Source organism: Babylonia areolata, chromosome 34 (genome assembly GCF_041734735.1).
Source record: "Babylonia areolata isolate BAREFJ2019XMU chromosome 34, ASM4173473v1, whole genome shotgun sequence".
In the NCBI taxonomy this organism is placed as follows: Eukaryota; Metazoa; Mollusca; class Gastropoda; order Neogastropoda; family Buccinidae; genus Babylonia; species Babylonia areolata.
Window position 1 is genome coordinate 10,191,340 of NC_134909.1, and position 13,391 is coordinate 10,204,730.

General features: G+C 42.6%; 1 protein-coding gene across 3 annotated transcripts in view; it reads left to right on the forward strand.

The window, feature by feature from the left end:
- LOC143277405 (uncharacterized) overlaps positions 1 to 10,477 on the forward strand; it is a 29,061-nt gene extending 18,584 nt beyond the window's left edge. For all 3 annotated transcript variants that reach the window (XM_076582199.1, XM_076582198.1, XM_076582200.1), the window contains 3 exons: positions 5,158 to 5,226; positions 5,684 to 5,969; positions 7,006 to 10,477. In XM_076582199.1, coding sequence (XP_076438314.1) covers positions 5,158 to 5,226; positions 5,684 to 5,969; positions 7,006 to 7,095 — 445 coding nt within the window. In that variant the 3' untranslated portion in view covers positions 7,096 to 10,477. The remainder of the gene's footprint in view (positions 1 to 5,157; positions 5,227 to 5,683; positions 5,970 to 7,005) is intronic.
- Positions 10,478 to 13,391: the final 2,914 nt, after the last annotated feature.

Below are 13,391 nucleotides of genomic sequence, written 5' to 3' on the forward strand. Positions count from 1 at the left end.
GTTTTGCCCTCCTTTTGATTTGAATTCTACATCAGTTTGACATGGCACAGTATATGACACCAAAATGGAGAGTTTGTATGATACATACTTAACATGTCAAACTCTAATGCCCACCTGCCTGTCCACTCTGTTCTTGCCGTGGTTCACATGGGGCATTCTTTGTTGGCCAGTGGAATAGTTCCTGCTGTAGGTTTGGAACTGCGCTAAGCAGACGACATGTTTTGCAGAGGTGTCTTAGTACTGGGTTTACTGCAAAATTTGGCCAGCACAGTGCAAACAATTAGGCCTGGTTTGCATCAGTTTGACAGGGTAAATAAATTTAGTCAAACCAGGGAGTATAATACAAACGTCCCATTATGATTATGCTTTCCTTTCACACTGATAACAACTTAAACAAGGCATGTAAATTCTTGACTATATGCACATGCAGTATTATCTTATTGTGTGTTGAGTTGTTTTATACGATTTAGTAATTGTTGATTATTTTTTGTTTATTTGCTTTTTTTTTTTTTTTTTATAGATACAGTGTCTCTGATGACGAGTGCGAAGACCTTGAGATTGTGACTACAGACCTCAGCTAAGAAAATGTGACAGTATTGCACAAGAGGAACAGGAAAAGGTACGCCCCTATTGCCTTTTTGCTAACACACACAAACACCTATATGTATGCATACACACACACACTCTCACTTGCATGCATGCACGTAAACAAGTACACAGCACATGGCGTGCAAACATGTTACACATTCTGTGGACCGTTAAACTCAGCAGTAAATACAGGTATTTCCAAGATAGAACAGCATTTATGTATTGATTTTTTTAAATTTTTTTTTATTGAAAGAACGTTGAATACTGCGTTCATCTCGCCTTTTGGTTTTGTTCTGTGGTATTTTATTTCATATTTTCTACTTTTGTTGTTGTTATTATTGGCACATAAAACTAATGAGCATGCAATGTCATGCTGACTTGACAGTGATGAGGTGGTGCTTACTGATGATCAGCTGATAGCAAGCCAGATTAGACTGTCACAGTGAAACCGCTGTTGGTTGCTGATACCTTGGCATGCTGCCCCCCTTGTCGAGGGACTTTCGTTACTCTTGGAGCGTTCACTTTTTATTTAAAAAAGAAAAAAGAAAAAAAAAAGGACTGTTCACATGTCTTTCCCTTTGGAGTCGGTCTCTCTCTTTTCATTTTTTCTCAGTCTTAGACTGATGACAAATCAAATGTAATTATTACACTGTCTGTTGGTTTACTGACATCAACGTATTAACAGTATGTGTGCCCACCCATGGAAAAGGTTTTGGCTTTGAAGCTGCCTGTAGTAATTGTTGACCTTAACTTTTCTTAACAGGAAAAAACTGGAAGCTTTCGCTAACAGTTTCAGTTTCAGTAGCTCAAGGAGGCGTCACTGCGTTCGGACAAATCCATATACGCTATTCCACATCTGCCAAGCAGATGCCTGACCAGCAGCGTAACCCAACGCGCTTAGTCAGGCCTTGAGAGAAAAAAAAAAGAAAAGAAAAAAAAAAGGTCAATAAATAATAGATAAACGTACATAAATAAGTAAATAAATAAATAAATAAAAATTATAAAAAAAAGGGTAGTAGTAATAATAATAATAATAAAAATAATAATAATAAATAAATAAATAAGACAGTGATGATAAATAAGCAAACAAATGTAAAACATGAAGCACACATTCACACATACACCCACACATGCATAACAGATATGCACCAAACATGCAGTTTCACAGATATGAAAGCACAGTCAAATACACATAAATGTACATTAGCCCCAACACACACACACACACACACACCACACACACATTACCCTGCACCTCCTCTACCCCCCTCCTCCACGCACTCATTTCTAGGCAATGTATCGCAGCTTCCACGGCACACACACCCACACACACACACCCACAGATGAACACTTACTTATACAAGCGCACACACGCACGCCCATATCCCCCACCCCCAACCCCACACACATATATACAAAGATATATATATACACACCCGCACGTTCCAATATCCTGTTGCTCCCACAGTGTAGGCATGCATACACTCACATACCTCATCCTCTACCCACCCACCCTCCCACACCCCCACCTCCCCCTTACACACACACACACACACACATACGCACATGCACAGAACTCTCCTGACACTTGTGTACACTTACACCCTTGCGCATGCACAAACGCACTCAAAAACACAGACCCACACATACACAAACATACACACACGCACAGAGGCTGCTACTGACTGGCCGCAAGAGGGATGGGAAAAGATCTCTGATGCCAAGAACGTGGCATCTAGTGTGTTGCTCAGCCTATTGTATTTGGAAAAGCCCACCGAGACTCTGTTCCGTTTTGAAGAAATTTGCACAATGTTGGTTTGGAAATGATGCCGATATTTGTTTGATTTGCAAAGCATCGTGCTCTACCTTTCATGTTAGACTTACGGCCGCTCCTTCTCTCTGCTTTTATTTCTTTGAGGCGATCAATGGTGTGATGGCCTTGTACCTGTTCTTTTTGATATTCTTTGATTTTTCTGAGGATTTCCGATTTTCGTAGATGTAGGCCACTCGTTGGTGTTGCGTTACCAGCAAGTCTGTCAGCTCGCTCATTTCCGTTAACACCTGCATGTCCCGGGCAGTATGACCATGTGAGTTTTTTAATCTGAAAGTTGCGCATTTCCTTATGCCACTCTGGGCTTCCCATTCCGTTTTCAGTTTTCTGTATGAGGTTCATTGAGTCGGTTAGAATCATGGCATGTTGGTTTCTGGGCGTATGGATGGACGATAGTCACTGGAGGGCGTGTGTCACAGCTTCAGCTTCCATCGTTAGGGTGGAGGTTGTGACTTTGTAGGCAGCATTCTCTTCCCTAATTGTTTTTCCATTTTGTTTCTCAGTGAATCCCCAACCGGATTGGTCTTTGGTGACTGAGCCATCTGTGTATATGATGATGTCCTCTTCTTTGCTGTTTTCTTCTATGAGTAGCTTCACTTCCACATCAGTTTTGCCCTCTGGCCATTCCCAACAGTGCCTTCCTAGAATGGGTGAAATGGCTGTGTTGAATTGATGGTTGAGGTTTTTCTCCCATTCTTTTGTTTCTTTCAGGTCTTGTAGTCGGCATACTAGCTGGATTGTGTCTTCTGCTTGCCCCATCCATGATCTTCCTCGTCCTAGACGGCTGCCTTTTGGTTCTTTGACTGTGTCATGCAGTGGGTTTTGAGGGTTTTCTAATGCTTTGAAGTAGGTCTTGACCTGTTCTAACTTGTTTCTGGCCTGCACTGAAGGAAGGTCAAGCAGGTATCGCATAGTTTCTGTGGGCGTGTCTTTTGTTGTTCCAAGGATCAGCCTCATAGCTTCATTTTGAACTCTTTCTAATTTTAGGAGGTTGCTTTGAGATGGTGTTGTTAGCCCAAGTCCGTAGTCGATCACACTGAGGACGAGTGATTGGTATAGCAGGAAGAGGTGGCATTGTTTAATCCGAGGGTCATTCAATAAATAAGGTGAATTTTTCGGTATAAGGACTTCTAATACAGATAGAAGCTTAGTTTTTTGTTTTTTGTTTTTTTGTTTTACTTCTTTTTCACGTGGATTTAATTTGTTTTGCAGATTAAAAAAAAACTTTGAGAGTTTTGGCGATTAACAAAGATGGCCGACCAAGAAGCATGCTCCAGGATTGAACAGCGGTCAGTTATCAAGTTTTTGGTTGCTGAAGGGTGCAAACCAGTTGAAATTCATAGGGGAATGTCAGCTGTGTATGGTGCCACATGTTTCAGCCGAAAAAATGTCTACAAGTGGGCTAAATTGTTTAAAGAAGGACGGAGCGGTGTTGAGGATGAAGACAGGCCTGGAAGGCCTACAGAAGTGAGGTCTCCTGAGGTGATCGAATCAGTCAATGACCTCATTCAGTCTGACAGAAGGGTGACAGTGGATGACATTGCAAAGACTTTGAGCTTATCTGTTGGGACAGCACACAAAATTGTCCATGATGACCTTGGCTACTCAAAGGTCAGCTGCCGGTGGGTGCCAAAGATGCTTACTCCAGAGCACAAACAGAGGAGGGTCGAGTTGTCCCAGCAGTGTCTCTGCCGCTATGAGAAGGATGGTGATGAGTTTCTGAAGAAGGTGGTCACATGTGACGAGACATGGGTTTGGCACTATGAGCCTGAGTCCAAACGGCAGTCCATGGAGTGGAAGCACGTAGGCTCTCCAGTGAAGAAGAAGTTCAAGTCCCAGCGGTCCACGAGGAAGGTGATGCTCACCGTTTTTTGGGATATGCAAGGCCCAATCACCATTTCATTCCTTGAGAAAGGAAGCACTGTGAACAGTGCCAACTACTGTGAACTGCTGAGGCAGGTCAAGAAAGACATAAAGAACAAACGCAGGGGTCATCAGTCAGAAGGAGTCATCTTGCATCATGACAACGCAAGGCCTCACACAGCAGCCCGAACGGTGCAGACCATCAACGAGCTGGGCTGGGAACTGCTCCCTCATCTCCCTTACAGCCCAGACCTTGCCCCTTCAGATTTTCACCTGTTTGGTCCCTTGAAAGCGTTCACGAGAGGCACGAAGTTTGAAAGTGACGATGAAGTCAAAAGTGTTGTGAGCGACTGGCTGAGACATCAGTCCAAAGATTTTTACGCTGAGGGAATACGGAAGCTTGTGCACAGATGGGAAAAGTGTGTGACAGTGCTGGGAGACTACGTTGAAAAAAAAAAAGAAAAAAAAAAGAAAAAAAAAAAGTAAGCTTCTATCTGTATTAGAAGTCCTTATACCGAAAAATTCACCTTATTTATTGAATGACCCTCGTATCTTTGGTTGCCATTGCTTTTAAGACTGAATGGCCCTTTTTGCATTTGAGAACAGTATTTTCCGTATGTTGTTCCGTGGCAAGTACGTTGGTAACAGTCCCAACAGGACAGTGTAAAGTTTATTATCTTCTTCACTTATACACAGACACCGATTCATGCACGCAGACGCACAGTCACACCCACGCACCCATCCACAGACAGACAGACCAGCGCACAAGCATTCACACACACACACGCACACACACACAATTTTGATTTTGTGAAACCTTATCACAAGGTTCTGTCTAATGTTGCACTGATTCAGTCATACACTGTTTGTTACAGATCAGGGGGGAACACAGTTGATGCGCTAATCCATGTGGAGAACGAAGAAAATGCTGGCACCCCACCAAGGTACAGGATTGTGTGTGCTGCACCCTGGCTCAGTAATGTCCTAACATAACACAGTTATCCTTTCTCCAGTCATTTAAATCACTGATGACGCAATGAAAACGGGACTGACACGGACAGTGGTGACATAGTCATAAAGACCGGAGGCTGAATAGACGACTTTGTGGAATGCCACGCACACATACACACAGGCCCACACACACACACGCCTGTGCACATGCACACACACACAGCTATATAAAACTGAGCAAGATGGAGAGAGGAGTGTTTTTTGTAGAGCTCTTTTAGTTCTGTTTTCGGGTTTGGTCATGTTTGTTTTGTTTTTTCTTTTTGTGTTGTAGTTTTTCACTCTTGTTTATTAATTACTTTTAAAGCATTGTTTGTGTGGAAAACAAAGATTTTTTTTTTTTTTTCAAAAGAAAGAAAAGAGGGGAGAGTTAAATCATAGTGGTATGTGCAGGAGTCCTGGAGCTGACGCAGGAGATGCACAGCGACGATCACAGGATCTTACGCCATCAGCCTTGCCCCCAAGTGGTGAGGCAGATTACCATATCAGCGTTCGAAGCGACGCACTCCGTCCTGAAGAAGGGAACCGTTCAGAAGACCCCAGCAGAAGTGGCGGTCTGGGCGACCGGTCTGAAACCACCCAGCATCGCACGCCCAACAACAGCCCAGGGACAGACGAAGACCAGCGTGATGATGATGATTCCAGTAAAGGGGAAAATGTAAACAACCCTCTGCTGCCGGTAAGACTCGCCGCTGATGATGTCATGATAACTGTCCCAGATATTGTGAAGCTTGTAAAATTATATGTGTAGTAGGTTTGGTGGCAAGGCATCAGTCTCGCAGCTGTGGGTCCTGGGTCTGAGTCCTGTCTTTGCCACGACAGATTTCACAGTGTGAAATTTGGGCTGCTGTCCCCCAGGGAGAGCGCGTTGCTGCAGTGCAACATCACCCCTTTTTTTTAATTTTCCTTTTTCTGCCAGCAGGTGTATTTATTTTCCAGTGAAAGTGGATTTTTCTGCAGAGTTTTGCCAGTCACAAACCCTATTGTTGCTGTGGGTTCTTTCATGTGTGCTTGGTGTATGCTTTACACAGGACCTTGGTTCATCTCATCCGGACTAGCATCCAGACCACAGGGGGGGATGGGGGGAGAAGACACTGGCGAGTGTGGGAGTCGTTCCCGTATGCTCAGATTCTCTGGCTTCCTGGGTAAACGCGTTACCTCTTGGCCGCCACTCCATTCCATTGATATTCTTTCCGCCTAATGGTGATTGTAGTCAGCAGGCAGGTTTGGGGGACTGTAGCGATGAGTTTGTGCATATGCAGAAACGATGTTGGATGTTGAGAAACCCTGACATGGTGGAAAGGGGAATGGTGAAGGTTCTCTCATGGCCGTGCAGTTGATTTGGGAATCAGAAGGTGAGCCTGGGGGTAAGAGTGGGGTAGAAAGATTGGGGAAGGGGTAGGGGAGAGGAGTTGATGGGGCTGATGTGAGTGTGTCGAACAGAGTTGTGTGTGGCAAAGTCTATACGCTTGTGCTCGATTTTCTTCCCTTTTCAGAAGAAGGGATAATGTGAGTTTGAAAGAATTAAATGATCAGTTCATGAACACTCAGTGTGAGTTCAAAAACCGGTAACGCAGTCTTGGAATCTTGTCTGGTTTCATAAGCAGGGTGATGCCGATTCATAACAGTGTCATGTTTTTAAAATTTTGGAATTGACTTTGGAAAAGGTGTGAAGCTTTCTTACTGAATCAGTGAGTTGTTGATTTTGTTCACAGGAAGGAAAACCTGGAGCAAGTAGAGGCAGCGCCAGAGAGAATAGGAAACCAAAGCAGTCTTCTGGAGGAGTAGGGCATAATGTCCATTAGCAGGACGTGAAGACCAGCTGGCCTTTTCATCTTGTCTTCCACGAGGAGGGAGGGGGGGGGGGGGGAAGAAAGTCTTCAGTGGATGCTGAGACAGGGGGCGGGGGGGGGGGGGGACCTCTACTTTGCCCACCCTGAGCCAAGCCCCACGGGAGGGGATTCAGGGCGCGTGGCAACCTGCTCTGCAGGTCTTCCCGCTATCCGGCCAGTCTCTTGACTTTCTTGATTTCTTTGTTTGATATTGTTAAGTTGATATTTGAAAGCAGACTCTCATCTGTTTGACTTTTTTAAGTTCGTTTCTGATTTTTTGCCTTTGTTTTTCTTCTACATTCATCTCTTTGCCAATGATCTTTTCCAGATGTGAAATCCATATGGATGTATTCAACTGATATTTGTGTGTGGCATTCTCGCCTGCAGTTTGTAAACTTTTTAATGTTTTCCAGGCAAGATCATTTGTGTACATTCTTTTCTTTCGTCTTAACAGTCTATTATAGATCTTATGTTTGGAAAAATATTTTTTGCATAGGGATTTATTATATGGATGCCTATTTATGGCATTCAGTATTGATCTAAGATCTTTCCTGTGTTCATAACATTCACAATCAAACCATTTTTTTAATGTTTTTTCTTTTGCGCTTTTGAACGTTTGTTTTCTTCCTAAGACTTACATTAGCCGCAAAGTCCTAGTTTAGAAATACCGGTATCATTTTCAATGTACGTATCTAATCTTTGTTCTATTTGAACAAGTTGGGTTTTTATCCATGACATTTTGAAAGCTCTTAAATATTTCTCGTCTGAGAAGGCATCCCATAAGTATCGGTGTGTGGCATCTTCAGCTTTAAATGTTTCTTTTCATGACGTTTTAACTGATACCGAATTCCTTTCTGATTTTGTCGAAAATCCAGTTACGAAAAAAACTTAATTCCATCGAACAGTGATCTGAAAAAGATCTAAGGGGATGAACTTTCATATGTAAGATGTCTTTTTTCATAGTAGTAGAACAAATAAAATAATGAACAACACTGCAGCCATCTAAATCACCCAGTGTTCTTCCATTGAGGATACACAAATTATTGTCAATGCATATGGACACCAGTCTTCTACCAGCTTTTTGCACATAGCCAGCCATTGAATTTCTGTTGTATATCAAATCACAATGACCATTATGAGGCAAGTTACATCTGTTGTTTTCATGTCCCATTTGAATGAAATCTGGTATCCCAGCTGTTCGTGCATTGAAATCTCCACAAAGTATGATGTTTCCCATTTCGTTGATTTCTTCAACGTTTTCTTCTAACTTACCCAGATGTCCGTGGTATTATCTTTTCCAAAAGAGGATGTTTCTGGAGGAATGTAGACACATTCCACAAAAGTGTTGTCGTTGTCATTGGTGCTTGGTATCTTTATCCACACAATGTCACTGTTACTGCTTGGCAGTATTTTGATGTTCTTTCTAAAATCTTTTTTAATGTAAATTGATATCCCCCCTGATGAACTTACTGCTTTTTTACGTGCATGTATGTATGTGTGTACTCTATATTTTGTATTAAATTTTTTACGCTTGGTTTTAATCATGTGTGTCTATGTTTTAGTGTAGCATGTTCTTTTACTGTGTTTATTTTATATGTATGGTTATGTATGATGCCTATCAGCATTCTATATCTTGTATATAAATACTGTGACGGCCTCTACAACTACCAGCTCAATCCAGACTCATCCATAATGCAGGACAACTCACGATCCACAGACACTGAGGAAAATCTCCAAGTATTGAAGGAGGAGGTTGAGGCTGCAATACAGAGTCTGAAGCCAGAGAAATCCCCAGGAGTGGACAACGTCCCATCTGAGCTTTTGAAGTACAGAGGGAAGGAGACCACAGAAGCACTAACAATGCTATGTCAGAAGATCTAGACAGAAAAGAAGTGGCCAACAGAATGGATCCAATCACTGGTGATTCCTCTACCCAAGAAGGGCAACCTCAAGCAGTGACAAAATTACAGGACTATAAGTCTGATTAGCCACCCAAGCAAAGTCATGCTCCACATCATCCTCAACCGATTGAAATCCAAGGCTGAGGAGCTGCTATCAGAAGAACAAGCAGGCTTTAGAAAAGGGCAGAGCACTGTCGAACAAATATTCAACTGTCGAGTCCTCATTGAAAAACATCTACAACACCAAAAGGACATCTTTCACAACTTCATCGACTTCAAGAAGGCATTCGATCGGGTGTGGCACAGCAGCCTCTGGCAAGTACTGAGAGGCTTCAACATTGATGAAGGGCTCATTCAAGTCATCCAGGCCCTCTATGAACATTCCAGCAGCGCAGTGCTCCTCAACAATCAACAAGGACAGTTCTTTCGGACCACAGTCGGAGTCGGGCAAGGATGCCTACTATCCCCAGTAGTTTTCAACATCTTTCTGGAGAGAATCATGCAAGAGGCCCTTAAAGACCACCACACCTCCATCACCATTGGCAGCAGGCCAGTCTGCAATCTTCGATTTGCAGACGACATCGGCCTCATTGGGGGCACTAACACCGAGCTCCAGGATCTAACAAACAGACTCACTACAAGAGCAAGTGCTTTACGGCATGGAGGTCAGCACAGAGAAGTCAAAGGTCATGGTCAACAGCACAACTAACATCAGTGCCAACATAACCGTGAATGGTGAGCCCTTGGAAGAAGTGACCAGCTTCAAGTACCTGGGAGCAACCCTGTCCAAAGACGGCACCTGCACAGCAGAAATCCGAAATAGGATTAATTCTGCAACGGCAGCGATGGCCAGACTGAACAGGGTAAGGAAAAGTAACATCAGATTCCACACAAAATTCCTGCTCTACAAGTCACTGGTGGTCTCCATCCTCTTATATGGATGTGAGACATGGACACTGATGGCAGAAACAGAAAGAAGAATCCAAGCATTCGAAACCAAGTGCTTGAGGAGACTACTACACATCTCCTACAAGGAGCACAAGACCAATGACTATGTGCGGAACCAGGTCAGCAACCTTGTTGGGCCCCAAGAACCACTGCTGGCGACTGTCAAACGACGGAAGATGGCATGGTTTGATCATGTCATACAACATAACACCCTCTCCAAAACCATCCTGCAAGGGACTGTAGAGGGAGGGCGCAGATGGGGGCGGCAGAGAAAGAGCTGGTCCGACAACGTCAAGGAATGGACCAAAATGACGATGCCAGATCTCCTCACAACAGCTGCCAACAGAACGGCATGGCGAGCTATGACATCTTCCTCATGTCCCCCCAACGACCCCAGCGGTGGAGGGAATGAGTGAGTGAGTGATATAAATAATGTATTCATGTTGATATGATTAATTTTCTGTGTAACCAGACAAGAATATAGAATTGAAAAACTTCACATGAAAGTGTGTGTGTGTGTGCACACACACGCGTATATTATATGTGTGCACATATGTGTGTGGTTTCTTTTCTTTCCAAATGAAACATTTGACAATCAGTTGAACACAGTGCCCCCTTGGCAGGCCGAGGGCCTTCAGTATAAATAGCATCCCCACTTTCTGGAAACTGTGTGCTAGAAACTTCCTCATTTCTGTTGCTCTCTATTTCTGGCTATTTTTCTTCCTTCACTGTTGTCTGCCTTCACTAGTCCCATTCCCCTTTCTTTTTTCAAGCAAGCCTTAACACCTTTTTTTTTTTGTGTGTGTTCATTTCCACAGTCTACAATGTGCTATCTGTGCTTTTTGTTCTGGCGGTTAGGTAGTGAGCTTTTTGTATTGTATTGTATTTTTCTTTTTCGTCACAACAGATATATCTGTGTGAAATTTGGGCTGCTCTCCCCAGGGAGAGCGCGTCGCTACACCGAAAGCGCCACCCATTAAAAAAAAAAAAAGTCCTGCCCGCAGTTTTATTTGTTTTTCCTATCAAAGTGGATTTTTCAATAGAATTTTGCCAGAGACAACCCTTTTGAAGTTTTGTTGCCGTGGGTTCTTTTACGTGCACTAAATGCGTGCTGCACACACGACCACAGTTTATCGTCCCATCCGAATGACTAGCGTCCAGACCACCACTCAAGGTCGAGTGGAGGGGGAGAAAATACTGGCAACTGTACCGTGATTCGAACCAGTGTGCTCAGATTCTCTCGCTTCCTAGGCGGACACGTTACCTCTAGGCTATCACTCCACTTAACACTGAGATAGGCACTAGCTGTCCATTTTGTCATGTTATTTGTCTGTATGCCTTTTTATGTATTTTGTGTTTGGCTTTGAAGTATTTTAAAGATGCTTTTTAATGATTAAAAGAAAAAAAAATCTGATGATAAATCAAGCAGGAAGGGCTGATATCCATAGCACAGTCTGAGTCTTATTTGCATATCAAGGGACTTAATGGTCAAGATAATGTGTCATGAGAGTGTTTTGAGTTTTTTTGGTTTAAATAATCATTAATTGTTCAACAGTACACATGATTACAATGCAAACAAAGACAAAAGAGCATCAAGCTTAAAGCTTATACTGTGCTCACGACGTTGCACTTTAGTTTTAACATGAGGGCTGATGAACCATATTATCAATTGTATCAAATAACATTGATTTTTTTCGTTAAAGAAAGAAGATGACAGTTTTGTATTTAACGTGGTTGAATGTTTATATAACTGGGCAGTCCTGATACAGCTCTGTGCAGTTGGCTGGGCTATCAGCAACAATGTCAAGCGTCCAAATATCCCCGAAAATGGAGTGTGGCTGCCTACATGGCGGGGTAAAAACGGTCATACATGTAAAAACCCACTCCTGTGCACATGCGAGTGAACGTGGGAGTTGCAGCCCACGAATGAAGAAGAAAGGTCCAATTGAGTCGAAGTACATTGAGCATGGTACAAAGTTTTGGGGTGTTTTTAAGCAGAAAAAAAAAATCAAAACAAAACTAAATAATGCAGAAGTGGATAAATACATAAATAAACTGCAAACATTGATAACTACAGTGTACTCTCTCTCTCTCTCTCTCTCTCTCTATCTGCAGCCATTTTTCTGGCAAGTCGGAACAAAAGGGCAACACATTAGATAGACAATACAGGAATCAACACAATACCTAAATCTGTCTTTCTGTGTGTGTCTATTTCTGTTTAATTAAACGATCAAGAAAGAAAAAAAAAAGTTGGAACAAGGGGTGTATGTGTGTGTGAGGGAGGGGGGTGGTTGGGGGGGGGGGGGGGGGGGGTGAGGGGCGATTTACGCGGCATTTACGCCAAGAGCAACAAGGAATGAATATAATTTATTTAGATAAAAGCTCGAATAAATGAATGAATAACTAAAACTTTATACCTGAATAAAATTAATGTATTAATCAAGACCTGCATGGAGAGAGAGTGAGACAGGCAGACACAGAGACCAGCAACTGCCTGTGACTGAAAAGAAACAACGAGGTTCAGTTGTGCTCTTTACTGAATATTCACAGAATCGCAGAAATGTTTGGCTATAGGCTAAAAGCGTTTTGCCCTCATAATCAGTGTCCATTTATGTGCTTTTGGATCACTTGTTGTGAACAGACCCTTGTTTAAATCTGGCATAGTGTATACTACATTTATCTACAGCTCAATAAAGATTTAACTCTGTGGAAAATACATGGTCCTTAAACTTTTTGTCAATGTGATTTTTGAAGGCGTTTACCGATGGTGCATTGATAGTGTCATAGGAAAGGTGATTCCACAGATTTATGATACGGTTAGTAAGAAACTTGAGGAACTGGTTAGTTACGAAATTAGTTTTGTTTATTTTGAAGTTGTGCCCTCGAGTTTTATCGTAGTTAGCCATAGTAAACAAGGAAGAGGTGGTGCAGGGATCATGAATATTGTGCATGGTCTTGTATACTTCAATGAGATCACCTCTTAATCTTCTAAACTCTAAGCTAGGCATTTGATATAAAGGTTCACGAAATAAAAAAGCCGAATATTGTGAAAACGCTTCACAGAAACACCTTGTGTTTTCACCTAAAGGTAAAGCTCAAAGTACTTTTTTTTCTGAAATCATGCAAGCGAAATTGTAGACTCAACGAATATCACAAATTCAGCCTGTGATAAAGCAGACTCAAGGTAATCCTGCAGTTTAGAATACTAAACTCAGGGGCCGTTAAAATGAAAAAGTAGAAGGTGTTTCAGACTGACTTCGATGCGCTGAGTCGAATGCAACCCTCAGCTAAGCTCTAAGACCACTCCTTTTGCCACGAAACTGGATCAAATGCACGGTAAGTAGTACTCCTTTCTACTGAAAACACACAGAAGTTGATGACGTAAACACCACGTCACCAGCAATCAAAATGGCTCGCCGA